Source organism: Drosophila nasuta, chromosome 3 (assembly GCF_023558535.2).
Source record: "Drosophila nasuta strain 15112-1781.00 chromosome 3, ASM2355853v1, whole genome shotgun sequence".
Taxonomy (NCBI): domain Eukaryota; kingdom Metazoa; phylum Arthropoda; class Insecta; order Diptera; family Drosophilidae; genus Drosophila; species Drosophila nasuta.
The window spans coordinates 39,677,704-39,704,545 of record NC_083457.1 but is presented as its reverse complement, the minus strand read 5'-3'; the positions used below and the strand labels follow the sequence as shown (position 1 = coordinate 39,704,545).

General features: G+C 36.2%; 3 protein-coding genes across 4 annotated transcripts in view; 2 read left to right on the top strand and 1 right to left on the bottom strand.

Annotated features, from left to right (window-relative positions):
- Positions 1-3,347: 3,347 nt before the first annotated feature.
- LOC132792480 (uncharacterized) lies at positions 3,348-6,305 on the bottom strand. Its single transcript, XM_060801882.1, has 2 exons — positions 4,061-6,305; positions 3,348-4,004 (listed from the first exon to the last, which is right to left on the bottom strand). The coding sequence occupies exons 1-2, from the start codon at positions 6,259-6,261 to the stop codon at positions 3,497-3,499; spliced, it is 2,709 nt and encodes a 902-aa protein (XP_060657865.1). The 5' UTR covers positions 6,262-6,305; the 3' UTR covers positions 3,348-3,496.
- An 11,089-nt stretch (positions 6,306-17,394) lies between these two features.
- LOC132789644 (uncharacterized) lies at positions 17,395-19,009 on the top strand. Its single transcript, XM_060797814.1, has 3 exons — positions 17,395-17,977; positions 18,034-18,736; positions 18,798-19,009. Exons 1-3 carry the CDS (start codon positions 17,505-17,507, stop codon positions 18,879-18,881), a joined length of 1,260 nt encoding a protein of 419 aa, XP_060653797.1. The 5' UTR covers positions 17,395-17,504; the 3' UTR covers positions 18,882-19,009.
- Positions 19,010-23,658: 4,649 nt separating this feature from the next.
- The window catches only part of LOC132789887 (probable basic-leucine zipper transcription factor Q), a 41,872-nt gene continuing 38,688 nt past the window's right edge, over positions 23,659-26,842 (top strand). For both annotated transcript variants that reach the window (XM_060798203.1, XM_060798202.1), the window contains exon 1: positions 23,659-23,998. The gene's annotated coding sequence lies outside the window, so the exon portion shown is untranslated. The remainder of the gene's footprint in view (positions 23,999-26,842) is intronic.

The window sequence follows — 26,842 nt, the reverse complement described above, 5'->3', positions numbered from 1 at the left end:
GTTGTTGTTGCTGTTGCATTGTTTCCTCATTTGCAGCTCAACACTTTCTGTGTCATTGTGGTGTCTGCGTTGGCAACTAAACGCCGCAGGCTCTAGCCTTGTTTTCCGCTTTTTCCCCAGCTTTTGTGCCACTGCCACATAATGAATGCAATTTTTCAGTTCCCTTTTTTTCTGTGCCCCATTGAGTGGGTCGCTTGCAAATAATACTTGTTTGCTTATATAAGCATCAGATACGTTGCATTAAAAAACAGAAATCAAACATTTGCATGTGCTAATTAAACATATCTAAATGGAATTTCTCTGAGAGAGTTTTAGAACTTATTTGAGGATATTTTGAAATATTGTAACACTTTTAATTAATTAAGTAATGCGTGCGCAAAGCAGAAGATATTAAACTGTTTTTAAAATGGTAGGACTTAAAGTATTTTAAAATTTAAAATTATATTAGTTAAAGGCTTACAAGACTATAACAAGAGAAAGCCAATAATACTAAAATCTGCTTATTTTGACTATAAATAAATTAGTTTTTGAATTTATTTTTGTAATATTAACTACGTTAACTTATACAATTGCGTTCCCATTATTCTAATTTCTTAATTTGAATTATAAGTTAACTACAAACTCAATAAATAATAATCTTTTCTTCCTTAAATAGTTTTCCTTCAACCCTTATTCAACATATTAAAAAATATGAAATAAATCAAATAGTATGCATTACTTAATTATGTTGTCAGCTCTATTCTTTCACAGCTATATTCCATGTCCTTCAGTTCTTCCTTTCTCTATTCGTTTCACTAAGCTAAAAAAAATTTACCACATTCACCGAGCACTTTTTGATATTTTGCGATTAGGCTATGTCGACGAGTGTTTGACTAATTAAAATCGCTGCTAAGCTAGTAAAAATAGTAAGATACAAAGTTTAGATGCAAGTTGTTGTTTATGCAATTAGGGAGTAGCCGGTAGAAGGCCACACAATGATTTGTAGCACACTTTTAGGCTAACAAATTATTTTCGCAGGCGTATTTCAACTGTTTCGAGTTGCTGTTGTTGTTATTGCAGTTGTTGTTATTGTTAGTGTTGCGGTTAGTTGCAGATAAAAAACGCGTCCGACTGGCAATTGTTACGTTAGGCGCACACAACTAACACCAAAGCAACGAACAGACAATGGCTTTAATTTAACTGTCGGAAGTGAAACACAATGCAAAATACGAGTTGAACTTACAAGCAATTTGCCTTATGCATTACCCGGACAAACTATATACATAGACATACATACATATATATATATGTAGTCAGAGGGTCTGCAAACACATACAATAAATCCTATGCCGACAAAAACGTGGCGCAGTTTCTGCACTGAATCCGAATCCCAAAACGAATTCAAGTCCGTTGCACGCACAGCAGAAAGCTGAGTTGGAGCTGAGTGAGAGAGTTGAGTTCAGCTGAGTTGTTGCCTTCGTTGGGGGTCAGAACCGAGTGAGGGGGCTGAAGGAGTTGGTTGCTGCTGTTGCTGTTGAGTTGCCTCGTCGTTTGGTTTTTTCCGCCGACTTTTGCTTTGGTATGTTCATTATTTTTATCTTTCGCAATGAATGCAAACTACGAAACGAAACGAATCGCACAAAAACAACAATAACAACGAGGCAAGCACTGAGATCTGAAGACAGTGCGAGGGATGGGAACAACTCCTGGCTCTCACACAAATATGCAAAACAGTTAAAGGATTCATGGCGCTCAAATCTAGGCGTAAAGTGTGAATAACGCGTAGCAATGTGAATGAGCTGACGGCGCTTTGAGGCGGTGAAACCCTGAACCGAATTACTAGCAGGGAGAATTCCACGGGCCACGGGAATGCAATCAGCGGAATTGTAATTTAGCGTAAAAGGAAGTTGCGGTAGCGCAAATTGAGGTTTTTTCACAAGCTTCGCGTACACACACACACACACACACAAACAAAAAAGCAGCTTGCAAGTAAACAACTTCCGCTAGATAATGGCAAATGCCAGACTGGCCAGCATTTCTCCACTCTTCTCCTACAATACTTTCCTCGTCCCTCTTTCCCGATCCCTGTTTTTCAGTCAGAGCCAGAAGCAGCGCCAGACACGTCATGTTAAATGCGCTGCAAAATTGCATTAAATACGCACGCTTGTCACTTTTTGATAAGGGAATTAAATTTTGCGGTTTAACGCTGGCGGCACACAAGTCCCCACACCACATCCCGTTCCCTCCTCATCCTCACCCCCATTCCTCGTTTCGCCTTTTTCCCAATGAGCTTCATATACATTCCGGCTTCAGCTCCCGGATATGCTGTGTGCCGTGTTTATGCCGCACGCTGTCAACGCTGCAAACCAAACTGAGACGTCGCTGTCATCAGCATCCTCCCATTGTCATCATCATCATCATCATCGTCATCATCATTATTAGCATCGCCTGCTGTTTATTCAATTTGCGCTTTTTGATATTGCTGAAACAAAAAGGAAATCGTGCGGCTGCTTAGAGCCTTGTCATTTCTTGTCCTGCTTCTTAACCTAATAACAGTGTAACATCATTTTATTGCGACTTCAGTATCATGGAAAAATAATGCCTCATTTTTTATATGGATAAATACTTGTATAGAAAATAAAGGTAAGAGCTTTTTGTTTACCAATAATTTATGAGAATCTTTTTTTTTTTTTTTTTATAAACATAAAGAGTTCTATAAATTATAATTGCGAAAATTTTATGTTTATCAATATTATTTAAGAATCGTACTTTTATACCCGCAATCTATAGGGGAGAAGAGTATTAGAACTTTTTGCCGACAGGAAATGTATGTAAAGGCAGAAATAGGGATGATTCCTAAAATTTGGGCTCAGATAAAAAATAGCATTGTTTGACAATCGGGTATATAGTGGTATATATATTATTTATACCAAATATACTATTTGGTGTATATAAGTGTATAGTGTATTTAAGTATCTGATTTATTTATTTTGTATACTTCAGAAATACCCAATACGGGTAGAGGGTAATTTAAGCACACTTGTCTTCCTATATTTGATAGTCGGAAAATGGTTTTCCAAATAGCATTGTTTGACAATCATGTATATAGTGTACCCTATGGTATATTTCGAAAATAGAGGGAAAAATGCCTATTTACTACGGGTCCTAGTTATTTTGCCAGTCAATCTGGTATATTTTGAACTCGACGGTTTATTTTGAATGTAGTATTATATAAATATACGAAATATATCCTTCGATATTTTTTGTGGTATATTAATTTGGTATATATTAATGCTGTGTTGCTGTTTTTCGAAATATCATCTCAGTTTTCATAGCTTTTTCACTTATTTTCAGTTACCAACGTCTTTATTTATAAAAGACATTTTTCCTAGTTCACAAAAATAATACGATTGAAAACTTATTCATTTTTAAGGCCAGAGATAATACAAATTGACGTAATAAAACATAACGAATAACATAAATTCAAAAACTAAAAGATAATTGACTCTCCGCTATATCAGTGTGTTGGCATAAAGGCTACATCAGGAATGAGCTTCTGTTGATTCATTTTTGTGAAGATCATTAGGGCATCATCCATATTCCAATTCCAGTCGACGAGACACTTGTAACACCAATCTGGCTTCATATTTGTGATTTCCGAAAACATAGCCAGCCGACGCTCTATTTTAAATAAGAACATCTCGGTAAACAGCTCGAAGTATGAGATTGGCATCAACATCTCGCCTTCCAATGCGATTTTTTTACAACATGTTGTGTTGCCTGTATAAATATATTCATTCCAAATGCGAAAATCGGTGACAACATTAGGCAGCGGTACCAGGACGAAAGTACGGATAAAATAACGATAGCCGCCTGTTTTTTGTATGCCAGAGATATTGAAGCAAATGCGATCGGGTTTCAACACATTCAGATTGACTGTGATCGATGGCAATAAGTGCTTTGTGGTCTGCGGTAATTCTCTAAATCTAGCGAGGGCATCGTCCAAACCCATTTCTTGGAAGTCACTGAGAAGAATAAATTGATTAGTATATTAAATAAGGAAATGTTTAATGCTACTTGCTCTTTTTCATTCTCGAAGAATGCTACCATTGCCTTCTCATGATAGAACCATCTAAGTTGCTCTTGTTTATTGTCGAATGCGTTAAGATATGCATTAAGGAATAGTTGGAGATCATTGTGCGCTGCAATTCGTTGAGTGTTGGTATTTTGTGAACTTTGTTGCTTTACTGTATTAGTATTTTTATCACTCAGTATATCTTTTACTGCCATCGATGAATCCCTTTCGATTTTTCCCTTAGATATCGCTGAAATGATCGCATCATCGCTTAATGTTGTATTGACGTTTTTCATCGAGTCCTCGTCTTTAACAATTAGATTACTTAGACTACAAGAAATATTATTATAGTTAAAGTTAGTGCTAGCTTCTGGTGGAAGTTGTTCATAGCTCTTTCGATTTTGAAAACTTAATTTTTCAGTCGGTGAGACGACAGCAGTTCGTAAATTATATCCGGATGGACTTAAGGTTGTTGGTATAGTTTTAGAATTAGTTGAATTTTCAGGACATGAGCAGCACATATTTGGATCTAGAATGATAGATTTTAGTGTATCTAGATGATTTTTGTCTATTTCAGTTGGATGATTTTCAGTTACTGAACAGCTTTTAGCAATTGGTGATATGATAATATTTTTAGAGAGTTTAGTAGCTTGTGGATCTGAGTTTAGTGGAGTTGAAAATCTGTCAATAGACGTTGCGATTTTAGTATCCAGTACACTGTCCATATCACTACAACTTTCTTTGAGAAGTCGTATATGATTTTTAGATACAATTTCTGTTCTGTGTAAACTTTCAGAACTTTCAGCAATTTTATCTGGAGTCCGTGTAGGTTGTGGAATGTTAGTATCTATTTTATTTTTGTTAGCAATGACGAGTCCTTGGGAACTATTAGCTGAACAGCTTTGAGTGATAGGTGATATTTCATTATCTGTGGAGAATTTAGTTACTTTACAACTTTTTGATTCATTCAAATATTCAGAAACTGAAAGTATTTCAGCAATTTGAACGGTTTCAGTATTTGGAAAAAACTTGATATCCAGTGCATTGTCCAAATCATTACGTAGTGGTATATCACTATTAGACTTTTCACTTTGTAAATTTTCAGAATTTTCAACTGTAGGACAAGCATTATCAACCCTTTTCCTATTTGGGTTTTTTGTTGGCTGTGCAACATCAATATCTATTTTATTTCCGTTAGCCACTGCGGTTGCTGAGACTGTTTGAGTGTTAGAAGAGCAATTACTATTTTGCAGCTTATCAGAAATGTTAGTACTAAGAGGAACTGAAAAACTGTCAATAGATGTGGTGATTAGAGCTTCAGGATGACTTTCTTTATGATCATTATTAAATATATTTTCAACACTGCAGCTTCTACTAGATGCTCTATTGATTTTCAGCATATTGTCCTTACTAGTTTCATTGGAATTACTTCGCTCTCTAGGACTTGCTGCCAATAATCGTCGAATACTTTTGCGTTGCACTGGTCTCCCATCAACGACTTTTAGATTGGGCAATAGTTTTGCCACATCCAATCGATAAGTATCTGTGGAGACTGGATTGCCTTCGAGTTCGAGTTCAACCAGTGGCAGCTTCTCAAAGATTTTTAAAGATTCCAGAGTCTTTAATTGATTTCCTTTCAATAATATTGTTTTGAGTTCGGGCAAATGACTTTCGATACCTTCAAAAGCAGAGAGATCGCTAATGTAGTTGTTAGTCAGATCTAGACTGTGCAATCTGGGCATAAGTTCGCCAATTGCTTCAATGGCAGTTTTCATGCAGTCCTTATTGCTTAGCGCACAAAAAATATCTCCCCAATGTTCATCTTCCCACAACTTTGACAAATCTACTCTCAATATATCCGGAGTAAGGCGCTTTAATATAATCTGACGTATTTTTAATTTAAATACATCATCTATCTTGGGTGACGGTGTTTTCCGTTTGTTGTGTAACCATATCTTGGATTCTTTTGGTATACCTTTTATTGCCATTGCTTTACCATTTGTGCGCACATAGAAGCTAAATTTGGGATCTACATTTTCAGTCTCATTTCTTTCACCGCCCTCTTCTATATAGACGGGATTCCAGCTGATATAATGAGTCTTACAATGCTCTTCCAATATGCCTAACATCGCATCAATGCTCAGTTCTTCAGTGCTAACATTGCTATAGACGCTGAGGCAATACCAATTGCACTTGCTGGACAACATCTTAGAAAAATGAAATTTTAGTTATTTTTTTTTTTAAATTTAATGTGAACAACTCAACAGCATTCAGCACAATATTCCAAATATTTGAAATGAGCCTTAAAAGGCATACTCCATAAGCCTACTTTTATCATCAACTTTTTTTTTAAGATACTTAAAATTTTTCACTTTTTAGCTGTATTTGTCTGTTTAAAAAAATTGAAGTTATGATATTAGCTTTGGTTTACTGTGTGCGAATTCTTTTATAACTAGTTATAATTTAAAAAGCTTTTTAAATGAATTAGTTATATATTAAGTTGTTTGTTTTTACTAAAAGATTATTTTTTCTGATGCATCATCTTCTAGATTATATTTAACAAGAGAAATCTAGAATTTTAGAAAACAAGTATAAACTTTACAGTCTAGTGATCTCGATCATCATTTTTAATAAAACCAAAACAGTGAGTTATTAAATTAAAAATATACCAAATTGATATACCACAAAAATACTAAAAAATATACAAACTGATATATTGAAAAAATGCCATAGAGTGAAAATATACCGGATTGTAGAAGTTATTTAAGAAATAGCTTTATATACAAAATACGACTACCTTTAGTTGCTTTGGCTGACAATGTGGTATATTTTGTTCTCTATGGTATATTTTAAATGTAGTACTATGTCAATATACCAAATAAGTATGTTAACCTACCGCACTTTTATGCTTATATAATATTTAAAACACACTCGACATTAGCTCTCTTGTTTGTTTGTTTTTTGTGCAGTATTTTCCAGATTATATTAAATAGAAGAAGTTTAGAATTTAAGCAAAACATTCATATATATATTCATTAATATCGTTATGCTTTATATATATTTTTTTTTACAATTTTCCACATTCCTTGTTTGATCTATAATATAACTTGTTGGTATTACGTATTACGAACGATAATAATCTCTGTTTTATATTTCTCAATAATGCGGCTTAGTGAACTTGTAGTTAGCGTAAAATAATTAAATGAAATGAATATGCGGCATATTCCGACTAGTACTCGGCTTCTCAACAATCAAGCAACGAGTACATTTCTGCATTTGCATTTGCCATCTATTTACATAGAAACACAATTGCACAGCTGGCAGTGCATAATTACCGCAATGAGGAGAAACCGCATAGTGGTTCCTCTAAGTGGGCCATAAAACAAAACTTTTTTACACACACAAAACATGTAGAGTAGAGTACTACTCACTACTACTATATAACACACAGCGGAAAAGTTTTGTAGGCCTGCGGAATTAATGTGCATATGGCACGCACGAAAAATGTGCGAAGGACACAAGCGGAGATAGCGAGACAGTTGAAAAGCTGAAGCAAAAGGCGTTGCTGCAGTGCGCCAAAGTTTAATGAAAATTTGATTAATTTGATTAAATGGCTTGGCTCATAAATCATTAATTACATGCAGCATATTATTGGTGCCATTGATGAGCGAGAGAGAGAGAGAGAGAGACGGAGAGAGACCGCCACAAAACATTAACCCAAGCCTAACCCAAGGAGAAATCTCTCCGCCCCGCCGGTCACAACACAACAACACACAGAGGCTTGACAAATGGCATTTTGTGGCCCGACGTGCCGCTGAGCTTGGGCTAAATATTTTCGTAATTACATTTCCACGTAGAGTAATTAATTTTGTCTCGCTTTGGTTTTGCTGCCTCCCTTTTACTGCTGGCTGCTTGCTACTCGCTTCTTGCTTCTTGCTTTTTGCTGCTGCTGTTGACATTTGCCATTATGTGTTGCATACTTTCGTGCGCTTTTTGCTTTCGTTAAATGTCACAAAACGTTCACTTGACGTCTGGATTAGTTGCAGGCAACCCGTATTCCATTTCTTATTATTATTATGTTTTATTATTTGATGAGCACTTAGGAAGCAGCTAAGGCGACCGTTGGCTCACACTTTTCATCCACATATTTATATATTATTTCCTTGAACTAAATCTGTTTTATTGCCCTCTGCCGTCTGCTGCCTTTGGGGACCTCTCGCACACGTACTGCGGGATCCATAAAAACCTTTTTGCTTGGCTACTTAAGTCGTTGCCGCTGTGACGCTCAGGTAGTCTGTGCCCCCCACAAAAATTGTGTTTGTAAATTATGCAGCTAGGTGGTCATTAAACAACGTTCATGGCATGTCAAATGGCAGCGTGGCGTATGTGTAATTAAGCCCAAAACACAGATGCTACTTATAAGCCATTTAAAGCTGCAGCTCAGCTTTCAAAACCTCAAAATGTAGCATATTTTCTAGATAATAAATACTCGTTAAACTGGCTCGAAGTTTTCACGTTAGGTGTTTGGTTGAGTTGAGAATAATGGCTGCTTAATTATGCAGTTGGGGTAATAATTTAATTCTAAGATGTTAGATGACGAAAGTGTGCTGCACGTGTTAAGAAATTTTTAGTTTATAGATGAAAGCAGATAATTTGAAATTTTACTATTAACTAATAAATATGAAGATGAATTCTGAAGACATCAATCTTTGTTATATTGAAAAATGAGTTGAAATGTGTAGAAAAATTGGTTTTAAATGTTGTGCTTAAATACAATAATATCAATACATAGTTTGATATTAATGAAGGAATTTTAAGAATATGCTAAATACGAGGTTTACTCATCACTTACAATTTAGTTATTAGCTTTATATTACATAAGTTTTCCAGTTTTAAACTTGCATAAGACTAAGTGGAAAATTTAAATAGTTGTATTAGCTTAAGGTCTCTGTAGCTATTTGTGTAGATATTCCGATTCGAGCTCTAATTATAGCTTTTTACATTACATAACTTAAGTAATTAAACAATTCTTAAATTCTGTATTTTCTAAAATTGTTGAGCGAAGTATTCTATTCCATTTAACTGCAAACTCTTCCTGAATGCAAGTAAATATATATTTTAATTTTACTTTAATACAAAAGTAGTGTGCGGCGACTGATCTCGCCGGTTGCCTTTGGAGACTTTACACATTTCGCTGTCAGCTGGGCGACAACATAATTTGTTGTTAATGTACTCGGGACTTGCAACTGGCACTCGTCCAGTTGTTGACACTAACACACAGTGAACACACACGTGCTATATAAAGGTGCTCGTTGACATTTTTAAAGTCCAGGCGACACATAATTAACCCAATTAGAATTCATGCATGTGTAAGTGTGAGTATGAGTGTGTGTGTGTCAACGCTAAGCTAAATTTATGTGAATTTTTAATTATGCTCGAAGCAAAGAACAAGAGGAGACAGCGACGCGTCGGTGCTATGACCGCATCCTTGCGTGGCCATTTCGTTGGCCCGACAACCGCAAACCAAACAGCAACAAAACAACAGCAGCCAGCAGTCACAACAACAACAACAACAATAACAATAACAAGAAGAAGAACAGTGAACAAGCTGAACAAACGAGCTGAAACTGGTCCAACACTGGGGTGTTGGTGTTGGTTAAATGAAAAACGTAGTAAACTGTGCGCAAAACACCTGAGGATTCACCCATGGCAACCGGGCAACCGGGCAACCAGGCGACCAGGCGACCAACAATGAGTGGCCAAGTGGCGGCTGCTGTAGCTGCTGCTCCTATGGTTTGTTTGACTTGGTTCTGTGCCTTGTGCCTTGACTTGGCTTGGCTTGGCTTGGTTGTTATAGTCAAGCAGCTTTGCCATTTCCGGGCGTGCCTTTTGTTGGCTCGTTTACCTTTTTCATTGTTTCTCTTGCTGTTGTTGTTGTTGGTTTAACTGCATTGTGACTTTTTGTGTGTGCTGCAGCCGCAAATAGAAAGCAAAGCTACAACGGAGAGATATAGCAAGTGTGGTAAAGAGACGCAGCAAAAGTTTTAAGCAAAATGTTGCCAAGTGTTTAACATTTTGTACGGTGTCAGTAGCTTCCACTTCTACTTCCTCATCCTCTTCCTGTGTGTCTGCGTGTGTGACCACCTTAGGGACACTCACACACAGCATAGACACCTGTAAATGAACTTGCCTGGTAGGCTAAGCGTGCGGATAAATGTAAATTAAACAATGCTTAAGAGCCAGAGGCAGGGCAGGGCAGGGCAAGTGTCCGGACACTGCACAAGACGAAACAGGAGCAGTTAGAGCTGGCAGTTGCCAGTTGGCAGACGGCACACGTTTTAACTGGCGTTGATTTTTGACATACACCCAAGTGGCTCAGTGATTGGATGTGATGTGCGAGAGTGTGTGTGTGTGAGTAAGGGAACATCTAATGCGAGGGCTGCCTTTAATGTTACTCGAAATAAGCAACGTTGTCATAAGCATTGCTCGTCTTAAGCCAGGAATAAGATGCCTAAGTAACACATTAAGCCAGCATCATACAAAGATAATTTAATAGCTTTGTAAGTCTGATTAATGAATGAATTAACTTAAATAAGTCCGAAGCACAATAAAGTCAAAGCACAATTGAATTCAATGTTAATGCAATAATAGTTTGCAGTACAAAGAAACTATTAATCATTTGTATGAAAGCTAAAACAATCACATCCAATGCCTAACAATAGATATGATTAATCTGTGATAATGAATTTCTTTGTATAGCTTTTATTTAATTCTAATTGCAGTATAATGATGGAAATTGTACAATCACCTTTTACACAAAAAACTGCAATTAAGTGCAAGGTATTATTAAATTAAAAACAAAACTATTTTTGAGTAAGTTAATTTATGCAATTATCTGGGATGCGCAACTGAATGTAACTGCAATGTACAAAATTGAATGAAGAAATTTTGTAAATGGATTTTTCCATTATAGTATAGTGTATTACTATTCTACAGAATATTATTATAGGGGGTTGTCAAAAATTAAAGTTAATTATTATTATTATACAGTATATTATTATACTACATCTTTTCTCAAAATTTAGCTATTACATATTTTTTATTATACAAGGTTATTTGTTCGTCAAAAACAATTTATAGTTTATTTTATATGTAAGCTAATAATATGTATATATTTTTACAAATAAAATGTATTGAATGATTTCCGTTGTTGGTCTTTTTTACCTTAAAATTAAATTCTAAAGCAGTAAGTAGTGTCAAAGTCTTATGATAGATAAGTATAGTTGAATTAAAAATAAAATTCAAGTAGCTCAATTTTGTTTTGGCTTAACAAAGTGTCTCTACTCTCAGCTTTGAACTATATATTATTAATTGAAAAGTATTTTCTAAAGCTTTCATCTAATCTTTTTAATTCCAAACATGCATCCCGAACAGCTTAATCTGCCGTCGTTCGCTATGCGATTTGTTAGCAGCTTCCCAAAACGTTGTGCATTTTGTAGTGGCAACTTTAATAATTTATGCCACACGTTCAATTTTGTTGGTCCGCTGACAAATGTGAGCATATTTTAGGGTGTTGATTTTGATTGCCAGTTGTCTGTCGCCTCATTTATGGAATTTCATTATAAACCCTGTTGATGATGTGGATGGCCACAGAGCGCACAGTTGGGGGAACACTGTCCTTGTGTGAGTGTCCAGTTTAAAGCCTTAATCTGGGAGGGATGCTAACATTGCATAGCATGTGTAAGCCAAATTAAAAGCTTGTCTACGCACACTCACACACACTCAGACGATGATATATAAAAATTTATGAAGCACATTTTTTGGCGAGGAGTAAAAGTCAAAGGACACAGCACCTCCATATTTTTTTCTTTTTTGGGTGTAGCGAACATAAACACACGAATAGACAAAAGTCGGATGGTGTTTGGGGCGGAGTGCTGATGTTTTTTGGTTCAAGGATAATCATTCAACATCGCGTGCTGTGGAAATTCAAGGAGTGTGTATGTGATTTTTATCATGCAAACAGGCGGAAAATGACCGGACCCGCCCCTTGCCACCCCTCCCCCAACCCATTCCCACACAAACAAAATAAAAAACGTGCTAAATGAGTAAGGTAAATGAAATTACCTGACCGAACACACCTCAAAGTGGACACACACACACACACACACCTCAACACACGCGGAGTTGTGCGTGTGTGTGTGTGAGTTTTGTTTCCGTTGCTGTTTGACTGCGTTGCGTGTGTTGGTTGTTGGTTGAGTGTGTGCAAAGTTTTATTAAAGAACGGAAATTACAAATTTGTCCGGCACTAATGGATTTCCATTTCAATTTGCAGTGCTTTTCACCCCTTATCACATTTTCCAGCAGCAGCAGCAGCAAAACTGATTTTAAAGTGTTGCAAAATTCGCCTCGTGATTAGCTGCGAAATTTATGCGGCCTCTCAAAAATGTTGCGAAAATTAAATTCTTTGGGCTGCGTCGTCGTTGTCGTTGTCGTCCTTGCCACAGAACGCTAACGACTACAAAATTGCAAGAAAATTACCCGTTAATGTCCAACATTTATGGCTGCAAGACGCCGCCGCAGAGTCGAAGTGGAAGCCACCATGTCTGGCTTTCACGGACTCCCAACTTTTGCCTTGCCAAGAAGTAATCGCGGCCAGAGAATACTTACTTCTTCTTCTCTATATATATATAGGAATAACTGGCGAAACTACTATGGCCCTTGTGCTTATTACTTGCTGACATGCAAACACTTGCGCTCTCTTTCTTTTCGACTATCTCTATCTCAGCTGCATTTTGTCTGCTAGCTGCCTGCTTGCCAAGGACAAGGACAATGTGGTAAGAAGGCTCACACTCGGAGCTTTAACTCACGTGTGCTTTAAGGACATTAAATATTTAACATATTTATTTATTTTTTGTTTGGCATTTAATTTGCAACACAATAAATAATAAGATGACACATACGCTTATCGAGACGTTGGTAATTTATAAGCGCACCCAACAACACAACACAACTCGAGAAAAAGTAAATAAAATTGCTTTTCAACGAAAACTTAGCCCGAAACCTGACACACATGTCGTGAAGTCATTAATAATGTAGGTGGTTGCCGGATGCCACAGTCAAGTGGCAACTGCAACCACAACATCACAATGGGAGAATTCGACAGTCAACCCCCGAAAATCGAAACGAATCGGAATCGGAGTCGAAATCGTCGTCGTCGTTGAACTTTGAATCGTATCTTGCCCCGCAACACAATACCGAAGGGGAATGTCAAACGTGCCGCTTGCCACTGTCAAAGTAAATTTATGCACCCATGTCTCTTGCCTCCTTCCACTCGGAAAGAAGGAATTCCTGACAACAACTAAAAGTATTTTGTAGTTACTCGCATCTCAACAGCACACAACTTTTGTGGTGCCTGCAACTAATTTCAATATCATCAAAAATTAATTTCACTAATTCGATTAGAGAGCATGTGTGTGTTAAAGCTGAACCACTTCCTCAATGCTCGAAGGTGGTTCAATGGCTTGGATGCGAGTGCGTGGCCAGCAGTCACTTTCTGGCCTCGCTTTGAATTCATTAATTTAAGTCAGCTGCCACAAATTGTCTTGGTCAAAATACATTTCACGCTAAGCATACGATGTGCCAATGGCGTGTGTTCCCTTCCTAATGCTCAGTTATAGCCCCATAATATATGAGCATTAGCTCAATGATTGTTGTTGAGCTCGTTGCGAGTAAAGATAATTGCATAAGAGCTGCGGTTTAAGATTACTTTGTGCTTAAGATTTCGTGGAGCACATTTTTGGAATTAAATTGATACGAAGCTGATGAGCTAAGCGAAAGAAATTTGGAAGAAACTAATTGCATTATTGCAATATCATAAAATATATCTTGAAATATTTTGGATATTGTTGAATCAATAAAATAAATATTTTTTTGGAAAAATAATCATTTATTAATAGAGTAATAAGAGGAATAAGAGTTTGATTATTGCTTCAATAAATAAACAAAGTATTCAAAGGCAAAATATTTTTTTTGCAAATATCGATTAATCTTCGCAAAATAAGTGTAGTGCTCTACAATTAAAATCAATGATAAAATTAATTAAAAACAAGTAAGAAAGCTACCCATTTCGAATAAAAGCAAGTCGGTTCGGTATTCTTATTAAAATATACCAAATTAATATTTCACAAAATACTAAAAATAATCTTAGTATACATTACATATTATGTGTAATTTACATAATTTTCTAAATTATGTGTATGCAGTAGTTTGATAAAAAAGATATTCAAAATATTGTACATCGTTTTAAATAACAATTAACTTTATTGTAATATAATAAGTAATGAAATGTCTAAATATTTATAAAGCTAAATAAATCAAAAGTTAATTTTTAATTTTAGCTACAATTCGACACAAGAAAACATCTTCTTTATTCACATTCCAGCTTTTCCGATTAAAGAATTAATTTTCTAAATAAGTTCATCCCCTGCTCAGACTGAACAGCAGACCTGCTGTCCCATTTATCAAATCTCACAAGTCCGCAATTACGTTTTAAAGCCTCTTCAAAAGCTGTCATCGTCGTCGTCGTTCCCCAAGTTGTGCATTTAATTAGGTCTCCGGCATAAACGCGATATGAAAAGCGAAAAAACCCCAAACCCCATAAGCTAAACCCAAATGGCGAATTACACACAACATTTGAGAAACATTTGCGTATTCATTTACCAAAAAACATGTACTCGCAAATGAAATCCCGCGTCAAAGACAAGAAGGATACGAGCGAGTCCTTGCGACGTTCTACTCTACAATGTGTTGTATGCAATGGCTGCGTTTCCCTTTTTTGCTTTTCCACAATTCCCTTTTTCTTTACATTTCATTTTTTTATTTTATTTAATTTGGCTTTATGGGCGCTGCCGCACCTTATTTCATTTGGAAGCAAGCAAAATAAAAATGAAAGAAATGCTCATGTGTGTGAAAAGGCATTTCAAGCTGAAAGCTGAAGTTGAAGCTGAATGGTAAAAACTCAAAAGCGAGCGCCAAAAGTCACGAAGTAGAGCAGAGCACAGCTAGTGGCATCCACATTGGGATGTACTCCTGTCACCCCCCATTTCCTCACCAGCCGTGCACCCCTTGGAGAGAGAGAGAGAGAAAGGCAAACGTGCGCTTGGCTTTCACTAATTGTCTTTGCCGTGCGTGCGTGCACGCTGTAAAGCTGCCAAAGGGGGGTGGCAGGATGTAAATGGGTGAGTAGAGGGATGAGGCATGAGTGCTGCATATATTTTACGGTTGTTTAGCTTCACGTATGCGGCAGTTGCCTTTTATGACGCCTCTAAATGGCTGCCTCTCGTTCAGCCGCAAAAGAATTTACTTCAAAATTCCAAACGAAATTTCGAAATGTTTTCATCTTAAATTTTTGTTTTCTTTTTGGTCTTGTGCTTATTGTGTTGCACACCTGGCCAATTATGCAATCTAATAATAGGTCACTGAAATCACATTACTCATTTAGTGACCAAAAATATATATTTTAATAAAATGCAGTCAAGGTAGCAAAAATCAGACACACTTCCGTTCGGTTGAGTCAACAGATTAGACACAAAAATATAGACCAGTTATGCGGTACAGTGAAACGTGTGTAAGACAAACCGCACTCTGAAACATGATTAACACATTTATAGATTTGGATAACTTTATGTTCAGCAGCCGCATTCACAGCGGATATTTTTATCGTGCTGCACTTAGCAGCTGTCAATCAAATGTCTCCCACTGTTCGTTGCGCCACAGGACCTCAGTTTATGAGTCGTCACACAGTGTTTTTGTTTGTCTGTCATTCTTTTTTTTTTCTTTTTGGTTTTTGCTTCGTCTGGCAAATTCCCAGTGCCAATTAAATGTCGCTTTTAGATTGTCATGCCTCGACCAGCCAGCCGAGGGCAAAGACATTCATATGACAATGCCGCAATGGTAATGAGCCAGAGCAGCTATGAGTATATCCCATCTATCCACCATCCACCTACCCATCGAAGTCAAGTTGAGAGAACAAGTCACTCTGCTCAGCGTGTGCTCGCATGTCCTGCCAAAGTAAATTAATTGCAGACCTCCCTCACTCACTCACTCTCTGCCCGGCTGACTGGGACCTGTTCCCATTTTGGCTTCCTACTGACTTCAGTTTGAGCTTGAGCTCACCCCTCGAAGTGCAAATTAACATTACCATCAACAACAAGCAGCAATAAGAATGAGTGCTCGGGTCATGCACTAAACTTTGCGTAGATTAATCGACCTGATTAACCGCACGCAGTTCAGGTCCTTTCCCTCTGTCCGATCCTGACAGTGATCCCACCTCAGTTAGCGCTCGCATCCGGCTTGCCTATTCATTATGCAATTATTTTGAATGACTCTCGTAAGTGATATTTCCGAGACATTTCAATGTGTATATTTCATGTGGTCTTGTTAGTTGGAATGCGTTTTCATTTAAGACGCAAACTTTTCGGGGCACTTTCATTCACAATGCTAAATTGAGGTTAATGCCAAATTGCTGTCTTGGCCTTAGTAGGCATAACTAAAATTACATATTATTTTTAGTGTGCAATTGAAATGGGAATAGTTTCAGCATTTATTTGGTTCAATTTCCAAATTTGATTTTTGGCAGAAACTTTTGTTGCTTATAAAGTTTGAGTAAAAAATAGATAAGAAATATAAAAAAATATTGAGTCAAAAAAGCGAATCAAGGAATTCAATTTGTTCAAAATTCAAAATTATTTAAATTAACAAAAATGTTAAATATCTGTACAGAAACAATTTTAACTACTTTAATGTTCGTCTTTTAATTCCACCTATTTCTATTTTTTCTCTAAAAAGTAACTCAAAAGGTTAAAAGTTTAAATATTATTATTTATAACAAAAACAGAAATGTTTATTTAGTTTTAATTTTTTTATTAAAATAAAATTTTTGATATGTAGACTAATAGTCATTATATTGATATTTTTAAAAGATTTTCAAACAAAACGGTAACGAGCTTGCCGTAATATTTTAAGATCTAAACAACAATACGCGATCTGGTAACACTTCTGAATTCCACCTGTTTCACGTTTTTCTTTGAAAGTTGCTCAACAGGTTTAAAATATACAGTTTTTTTTTATGTAAAAACAAAACCAAATATAAATTTACCTTTCAAAATGTTATTCTATAATGATATGGCTACCTCAAAGGGAATAACAGTCTATTCCGTTATCTTATATATCTTATCGATCTTTTATATCGATTTGCTATCGTCTAAATTCAGTGCTGCGTAACGCTGATTTCTAGTGCTAAGCAAGCCAGCCGGCAAAACAGCTGTTTGATTGTTTGGAACAACATTCGGTATCTAATCTATTAGTCACTTGTGTTTCTATTATTGAAAACCCCTCTACATGAGTAAGCACAGTCGTGAAGCAAAACTAGAAGCTGAAATAAGTGAAAAATATGGAGTTAAACATATTAGATCTAAATGATTATTGTCTCGGTTCAATATTGAAGTATCTGGAACTAGAAGATCATGTTCGATTTGCACAGACTTGCAAGCGATTTGAAGAAGTGCTCCGAGATTGGTCACCTGTGCTCTATCCAGACTTTCGAATTAAGAGAAGTCATGATACGGATCCCGAAGAAGTGAAATGGCAATATCAATTATTGTGCATACTACGAGACATCATTAAGCGACTGTATTTGGATATCCATCAAGAAGATGGCGAAGCACCGCTTTCCATCGACGATCTCGTTAGTCAGATTAAAGATATGGAAAGTCTGGAATATATTGCAATAAACGAAGGAAGCATGTTTGGAGGATTGATGCTTAAGTCGAGCACACCACGTCAACAACTGATCGAAAAGGTATTAGATGCCCTAGAATTTCTTTCCACTATAAAAAGTGTTAGCGTTAGCAGCAAAACTGACATGTGAGTAAGCAATTGCCATATAAGGTGAATTTTTGTTTAATGAAATTTATTTTTAGTTATACCGCGTGCAGTTTGAAACGAATGAATTGCTTGGAGAAAATATCAATCGATAATAAAATATCCGTTGACGATTTGATCGAAATCTGTAAATCAAATACGAATCTGCGAGTTTTGTGGATAAGAGAAGTTGTCGGCGAACTTTCGGACATTGTGCCCCATTGCCAGAACTTGGAAGAAATCTCCTTTCCCATGTTTGCCAGTCATAAATCTTACGCTCGCCTCGCGGATCTTTCCAAGCTACGCAAAGTTATTATAAAGAGCACAAATGCGACTTCGCCTTGTGCTAAATTAATCGAATTATTCGATGCATTTGTTGAGAAGAAGCAACAAACTGCTTTGGAAAGTCTAATGTTATTCTCCTTCTTGGACTTTGACGAGACGAGCAAACTAATTCAATTGACCTCTCTGAAAGAACTGCGTTGTGCTTTCGATGATGCCAGATGCATTGATCTCTTGACTGATTTAACTGAGCTTGAGGGACTTTATATTATGCTGGGTCGTTCAGCTGCCGGCTCCAAAGAGTGTTTGAACATACTGCGATCATGTCAAAAATTGCAACGTTTGCACATCAATTCGAATTTATCAGTCGAATTTACAGGCAAAGCGCTGGAAGTCTTGCGGAATGTACGCATACCTGAAAAGCAAAAACCTCTGCAATTGTATTCCACGGGAGTTATGCATTTGTGCAATGACGAAGATGTAAGTGTTGAACAAGCAATTCCCATTTTGGACATTTCTTTCAATAACCTTATCTTTCCAGGAAAAGTTGATTGATAACGCCTTCTGCATAGTAGTGAATCAGTCCGAATATTTGCGCGCTTTACCCTGGCGATTACCAAACTAGGATCGAGAGTGACTTTGCTTCTTTTATTATCAATGCACTTATGACATATATGTACTTTATTTATAACGAATGAGTGTGCTCGAGTGTGAGATACCCGCTAATCATCAATAAAAACATATTCTAGAAATAATATACTGAAATGATTAATATAATAATCTGAAATATACCAATGGATATATTTGGTATATCGGTATAGTACTACAATCTAAATATACCATAGAGTACAAAATATACCAGAATACCAGTTGACGTTTTTTACTATAAAAAATATTTCATAACTTCTACGATTGTTATATATTTATTTGATGTGTCGCAAATAGAGGCTCTAGCCTCCGATTTGTGATGTTATGCAAACCTGTCGGCAAAACAGTTATGCCCGATTGTTTGAAACTACATTTAATATCTAATCTATTAGTCATTTGTGTTTCTTTTATTGAAAGCACCTCTACATGAGTACGCACAGTCGTGAAGCAAAACTAGAAGCTGAAATAAGTGAAAAATATGGAATTAAATATATTGGATCTAAATGATTATTGTCTCGGTTCAGTATTGAAGTATCTGGAACTAGAAGATCATGTTCGATTGGCACAGACTTGTAAGCGATTTGAAGAAGTGCTCAGAGATTGGTCACCTGTACTTTATCCAGATTTTAAAATAGAAAGAAGTTATAATACTAGCTCTAATGAAGTGAAATTGCAATTTCAATTATTATACATACTGCGAGACGTGATTAAGCGACTGTATCTGGAATTCCATGAAAAGGATGGCAAAGCACGGCTTTCCATCGATGATCTCGTTAGTCAGATTAAATATATGGATAGTCTCGAGTATATTAAAATAAAAGAAAGGCGCATCCGTAGTCTATTAAACAGGTCGAAAACACGTCAACAACTGATCGAAAAGGTATTGGATGCTCTTGAATTTTTACCCAATATAAAAAAGCGTTAGCACTAGCTGCGGGACAGATACGTAAGTATATATGAACTATAAAAAAATAATAATATACAATATAAATAAATTTATTTTTAGTTATACCGTGAACAGTTTGAAACGTTTGAATTGCTTGGAGAAAATATCAATCGATAATAAAATATCTGTTGACGATTTGATCGAAATCTGTAAATCAAATACGAATCTGCGAGTTTTGTGGATAAGAGAAGTTGTCGGCGAACTTTCGGATATTGTGCCCCATTGCCAGAACTTGGAAGAAATCTCCTTTCCCATGTTTGCCAGTCATAAATCTTACGCTCGCCTCGCGGATCTTTCCAAGCTACGCAAAGTTATTATAAAGAGCAGAAATGCGACTTCGCCTTGTGCTAAATTAATCGAATTATTCGATGCATTTGTTGAGAAGAAGCAACAAACTGGTTTGGAAAGTCTAATGTTATTCTCCTTCTTGGACTTTGACGAGACGAGCAAACTAATTCAATTGACCTCTCTGAAAGAACTGCGTTGTGCTTTCGATGATGCCAGATGCATTGATCTCTTGACTGATTTAACTGAGCTTGAGGGACTTTATATTATGCTGGGTCGTTCAGCTGCCGGCTCCAAAGAGTGTTTGAACATACTGCGATCATGTCAAAAAATTGCAACGTTTGCACATCAATTCGAATCTATCAGTCGAATTTACAGGCAAAGCGCTGGAAGTCTTGCGGCAAGTGCGCAAACCTGAAAAGCAAAAACCACTGCGATTTTATTCAACGGGAGTTAAGCATTTGTGCAATGACAAAGGTGTAAGTGTAGCCCAAGCAATTCAATTTTTTTTTTATATTTCTTTCAACAATCTTATCTTTTCAGCAGGAGGAGATTGATAATGAATACTGTGTAGTGGTGAATAGGTCCGAAGATTTGCGTGCTTCACCATGGCGATCAGAATTATACCAATTATTATACTAAGGCATTGTGCGAAGCGAAGAGATCAGCCGGTGGTGTGCTTTTTCAAAACGAAACAATTAAGTCTTGAAAATGCCGCGAATATTTCTGCGGTGATATGAAATATAGCCGAGTGAATTACCACCAATTCTCTCGACATAAATCTGCATGAAATAATGCAACATTAAAAATAAAAACAACTGGCAGTCGTCCCATCGTTAAGTAGCAAAATAAATGCAATGAAAATGTATTTATTAAATTTAAAATGAAAATTGCAGTAGTTGCAGTTGAAAATTGTGCGAGTCGTTGATACTTTGTATATACATAGATGACACGACAAACTGGACCTGAGCTACTTCTTCTAATGCTACTCTGATTGGTCTTTGGCTGTGCGCCAGATATGTGTGCTGCTGTCGGTTTTTTGTGTGCCCCAAGCATAATGTAATTAGTTGCAACAGCCCAACAACAAACAAGTGGGGAGAACAACAACAACAACAACTATAGCAAAAACAAAAACAAAACCGAACTAAATAAATTCTTAAGAACGTGCATAAAAAATTATTTGCTCATACGCATGAACGCTTGCCCAATGAAGACTTATATATTTTTTGTTTATACCACGCAGAAAAGAGTAGAATAGTCGAAGTCAGCCAGACGATGAACTGTCTGATCTAATTAGCAATTTACATACCATATATTCTGTCAGTCTGAATATGACGATAAAAGAGTGATTTTGTATATTGGATTTACATTCAATACTGTCGCAATATTCAAATTAACTTCTACTTTTTTGTATACCCTTAAAATAATCTAAATTTTTCCATAGAGTATAGTATCTTAAAGTTCACCCCAACTTTGCCTTTAACCAATTTGTATTGTTTTTGTTTTTTTTCGAAAATTTGGCAATGAACCAAAAAACGCGGCCACTGCTACAACAAAAACAACTGATTTGTACAGGTGCGAAAACTCTGTGATCTGTGCACGTCGGAAAACCCAAGCCTATATACAAATTTGACTTTATTTAATGCCTGTTTCTGAGTGTGTTTTTGTGTGTGTGTGTGACTCTTTGGCCCTGGGTCAATTCTCGTACTCAAAGATCGTGCCCTTAATGGCGATTGTTGTTTAATAGCTGCCATCTGCATTCGGGCCTTATTCACTTTTATTGCACAGATCGCGACAGGTCGGTCCTCATTTCGTATACTTATTTATATTTTCTTCATTGAGTATTGTATTTTTTTGCTTTGTTTTATTCTTGTTGCCTTTTGGCTTTTGTAGCACAATGAAAGTATCGTTTGTTTATTTGCCAAGCATCTTATGATTTTCCTTGGTGTGTTTTTCATTTTTCTTATTTGCTTTTGTCTTATTCGCTTGTGAATTGTATTTTTAGTGCCAAATGTGGCAGTTGCTGGTTGCCTGTTCATTTGCTTAGCTCTGTTCAGTTTAAATTGGCTAATTGAGTATTGGCTGCGAGACTTAATTGTATTCTTAAATAAATAAAATTTATTGAGTATGAAATTGAAATAAAGTGCATGTATAATAGAATAACGGATAACTGAATCGACAGAGGACAAATTTTTCTATACTACAACTAAGAACATAAATTGAAAATTTATAAAAAAAATAAAATTTGTAAACATAGCAAATATATTTGTTTAATAGATTAGTAAAATAAAAAGATGACAACATTTATTGGACAAACTAATTTAAAACGATTTAATGAGTTTAACCTACATATATTAAAAATGATTTATTGCATTTCGTTATGACCTAACACTTTAAACAATTTGCTTTTCAATAAATAAGCATTTAATTGATTTTGCTATAATTTTAGATTTACAAAAAATTGTAAAAAGAATATCTATTTCATCAATTGAATGTGCCGAAAGCTTCAATCAAATTGTTGATCATTGTGGCCTTTAAAAGTTCAAAAGTCAACGTTAAACAGATTGCCCAACGCACGCATCGTTTGGCCACGCCCACAGTGTGTCAAACACGCTAATTTACTGTTACATTATTTACATATAAACACACATACACACACAGTGTAGCAGCGATAAAACTGAAAGGTTGTCACTTTGGAGGCGTTAGGCGGTCGCTCGTCGTTTTGTGGTGTTGCCGAGGGAGACACATAATAAGAAAAACAACGAAGAATGCCACCACACAACGAGAAGGAGGAGGCATGGCAAACAGGGCGCATGAGCAATATCTGTGCTGCTGGCAACATGCAAAGAATGTTGCCAAGCCAAAACACTTGCCACTATAATATCCATAGAAAACACCATAAATATGCATTTTTTATGATGCAAATACTTGGCAGGCTTTTGATACTTGTGGCATAAACAATAGTGTGTGGAGTGTGTTTAATTAATAAGCGAGGCTGCCATAAAATACACAAAATGTTGCTAAACTCTGCTGAGTCAACACGAATAGCATCCACAAAGTTTCCCGCCAATTGCAGGCCAAGCCGAAGTGTATACAAACAAACACACACACACATACGCGCACACACACATATACACACATACTGACGCACACTCTAGCAACCCCGAAAAGCCGCAACGCAAACAGGGCGTGTTGGGCATGGAGAAGTCGTGTAGTGTCAAGAGTGGGTTGCGTTGCCTTGGGTTGAGTTAGTCGTGAGTCGTCCTCTGCAACGGCAGAAAGCGTAAAATCTGCAAAGCTCAAACTGAAACCAAAAGCCGGTTAGCAGTGCTCCCCGCGCCCCTCCTCTCGCTCCACAAACACTCTATAGCATAATCTACAGCGCTGTTATTTACATTTTGTTTTGCCGGCTTTTCTGTTTCGTTTATGCGCGACCCGAACGAAAGCCGAACGCTTGCCGACAGCCCTTCGGCTGTGCTTTCGTTTGACGACGTGCACGACGATTCCGAATCCGTTTTGAATATCGCGTCAGTTGGCAACGGCCTGCACTCTGAAACGGACGTGTTTTCTGCTCGAAATTTTCACATGAATTTTCTGAATAAGCATTTTTGAGTGGTGTGTGTTTTGTGTGTGTTGGTTGTTGTCTTAGTGTCTTATTTTGAGTTATCGCGATTTGCGTCTAAAAGTGCAATTAGTGTCGCAAAAATTGTGTGCAATGAATTGAGAAATTGCCCTGGGACACAATCCCAAAACCGCAAGAGATCAGCCAACAAAAAGTGCATTAAAATAGTGTTGAAGTAAAACATTTGAAAAATTTCATTGAATTGAATTGTGAATGCTCCAGTGATCGCTGCTATATAAAGGTAAAAACCTCTATACATTCTTTAGGACTCAATCATTGAAAAAATGTCACGAAACAAAATAGAAAAGAAGAGAAATGTGTCACCAAAACTGAATCGAAACCAAAGCGTGCATGTTAATTAAAGACAGGCGCACACACAGAAAGAATTTTCCAACAACAGCACAAAAAAAAAAGAAAAGTATGAGAGATGTTATTGCGGGTGCCATGGCCAATCCATCCATCACTCAATTGCCAGTACAAAATTTTGGACTTGCTGCTCGTTTTTTTGTATTAGTTGTTTGATTGGTTCTTGCTTTATTTCAGCTGCGACATGAGTTTCTAGCCGTTTTCTTTTTTTCTTCTCTTTTTGCTAACGCCCCATAACAACTGTGCATTAAATTTAATTTGGAAATTTAAATTGAGAGCATAACAAACAGCAGAATGCACATGTGTTTTTTCCTGCTGCTTGCCTCCAAATTGCGTCACTCTGGCACCCAATATACAATCCAAATACTCAATAGTCGCCACCAATAACCAATGGGCTCGTTCCAGACCCCGGGCCAAAAGCATTCGTCTGACTGGTTGTTAACGATAAATAATCAGCAGACTTTTGCCAGCCGCTTTGATTTTCAGCCATAAATATTTATGCAATTGGACGCACTTGTTTAAACAGACAAACAGACACTTTATAAGCGGAATGGATCATCATTGTGAGTCTGAGAAAACAGTTGGCATATCATAAACGTGAATTGTTTATGACTTATGCAATTTGCCAGGCCACGCCTCTCAATTAAAACTTGCCTGGTGAATGTGAAATTATCCCTCATTGTTTTGATGTTATCAGCTGAGCGCTTCCATTCTGCTTCTCTCTCTCTATCTCTCTGTTTGATTTTCCTGCGGCCTGTTTGTTGCATGTTGGCTAACAAAATAATTGACAAAACAAATCATTTACGTGGCAAAAGTTTCAGGCCCAAAAACCGACCAGGCGCACGGCGGCAAAACACGCAACATGTACGATTATTTGACGACAACAGCGGCCAAAAACAAAAACTAAATCAAAAACACACACAAAAGAAAACCAAGAAAAACAAAACAAACAAAAAAAGCAGGTAGTACTTTGCTCAAATATAAATATAAATAACAGCATAATAATGAGAGACGAAACAATACGAAATTCCAATGTTGCAACATTGTGCGGCATGCGGCATGTGGCAGGGGTGGCAGATAGCTTTCAGCTGCATGCGATGACATTTTGTAAACAATCAAATTAAATAGCTTAAATTTATATGCACACTGTCAAAGCTTTTAATAACATTTGTGTAATTAGCTAAATCGGATTTGCTGCAAATAACATTTTGTTGGCAACTACTTGAGAAAAAATAAATTTGATTTTCCATTTAATAATTAAGGATTTACTTTAAATATTATTGTTTCTTTAATGCCACTACTCGAGAAATAAATTCATTAAATTTTTAAATAAACAAGTGCCTTCGAAGACTTTCACATGAATTGATTGTTTATTTTTTAATAACAAACACAAATCAAATATTACACATACGCCGCGTATATTTGCGTAATGGTTAATAAATTCAATTGCGTGATTTATATGAGCTCTTCAATTCATTTTTATGGTACTTTCCGGCTAAAAAACGTATTAAACTTTTTAATTCCAACGAAGAGATTTGTTGAGCAGCTGCTGCGTAGCTTTGTTCTATGAAAACGTTTCAATGCTCTTTCTTGATTTGATTTCTAACACATCGCCTAATTAAATCAACTAATTAGTTCGAAATTTAATACCTTTTGGTGCCATTTGGACAACTGATGTCATCTGGGGTATTATGCTGATGCCGATTCGAAAATTCGAAATGTAATCGAATAAAATGCAAACAGCATTTAACCGCTGTTTAAATCATATTATGGTCCGCAAACCGCAAATTTGCCGCCTGTGGCTGGGAAATGTCAAGGGTGTTTATTTGGTTTGTGGCTCACAGTCGATTGCCTGATTTACAAACACACACACACACACATACAGAGAGCACGGGCTGCAACAGTCAACATGTTAACAAGTTGTTAAACACACACATTGTGTATGATGATGGGGGAGTAAGCGTCATTTTTACTGCCTATTTTCTGGGTAAAAATCCCAACATTTATGGCTATTAGTTTTTGGTTATTGGCAGCCGCGTTCACATGATGTCTGGGTGTCCATCGCAGTTTGAGTCCCTAGAATATACCACACTGAGAAAAATGAAGAAGTTATAAAATCAAGAACATTCGTCTTACAAATTGTGTTCTTGAAATAAGACCACTTCAAGAACAAGTTCTTAAAGCATAAAGTATAAAAAATGACAAATTTTCAAAATAGGAGCAAAAATACTGAAGTTTGATTGCAAAATTCTGATTTCCATCAAAAATTCCTATAATGTTTGAATTTAGATAGTTAGTTATTCGATAGTTAGTTATTAGAGCTGTCGAAAACAATTTTTCAATGTAGACAAATGCCGCTTTAATCGATGATAAACATTTGGTGATTAAACGTGATGAATATACAACTCAATTATTGAATAAGCTAATTAAATCATAAAATGGTAAAAGAATAACTAATTTGTTAAGAAAATATATATATGTACATATATAAAAATGTATTTTTTTATTCCTATTAATAAGAAGACAACATTTTATTATAAGATCAAAAAAATATTATTTTATTTTCACCACTGAATAATTACATTTATCAATTTATGATTCATATTAAATGATTTTAAAATAATGATGTGTTTTCTAACATTAAGATTTTCATGTTCTTGACACACTTGTGAGAGCATAGTTCAAAATCTTGATTTAAGAACTTGTTTTTTGTCTGTGT

Excerpts from the sequence above, each read along its gene's own strand:
- LOC132792480 (XM_060801882.1), bottom strand. The coding sequence starts at position 6,261 with ATGTTGTCCAGCAAGTGCAATTGGTATTGCCTCAGCGTCTATAGCAAT. Across the intron at positions 4,005-4,060 it reads TTCTTCGAGAATGAAAAAGA|TGACTTCCAAGAAATGGGTT; the intron begins GCAAGTAGCATT and ends TATTCTTCTCAG.
- LOC132789644 (XM_060797814.1), top strand. The coding sequence starts at position 17,505 with ATGGAGTTAAACATATTAGATCTAAATGATTATTGTCTCGGTTCAATA. Across the intron at positions 17,978-18,033 it reads GTTAGCAGCAAAACTGACAT|TTATACCGCGTGCAGTTTGA; the intron begins GTGAGTAAGCAA and ends ATTTATTTTTAG. Across the intron at positions 18,737-18,797 it reads ATTTGTGCAATGACGAAGAT|GAAAAGTTGATTGATAACGC; the intron begins GTAAGTGTTGAA and ends TTATCTTTCCAG.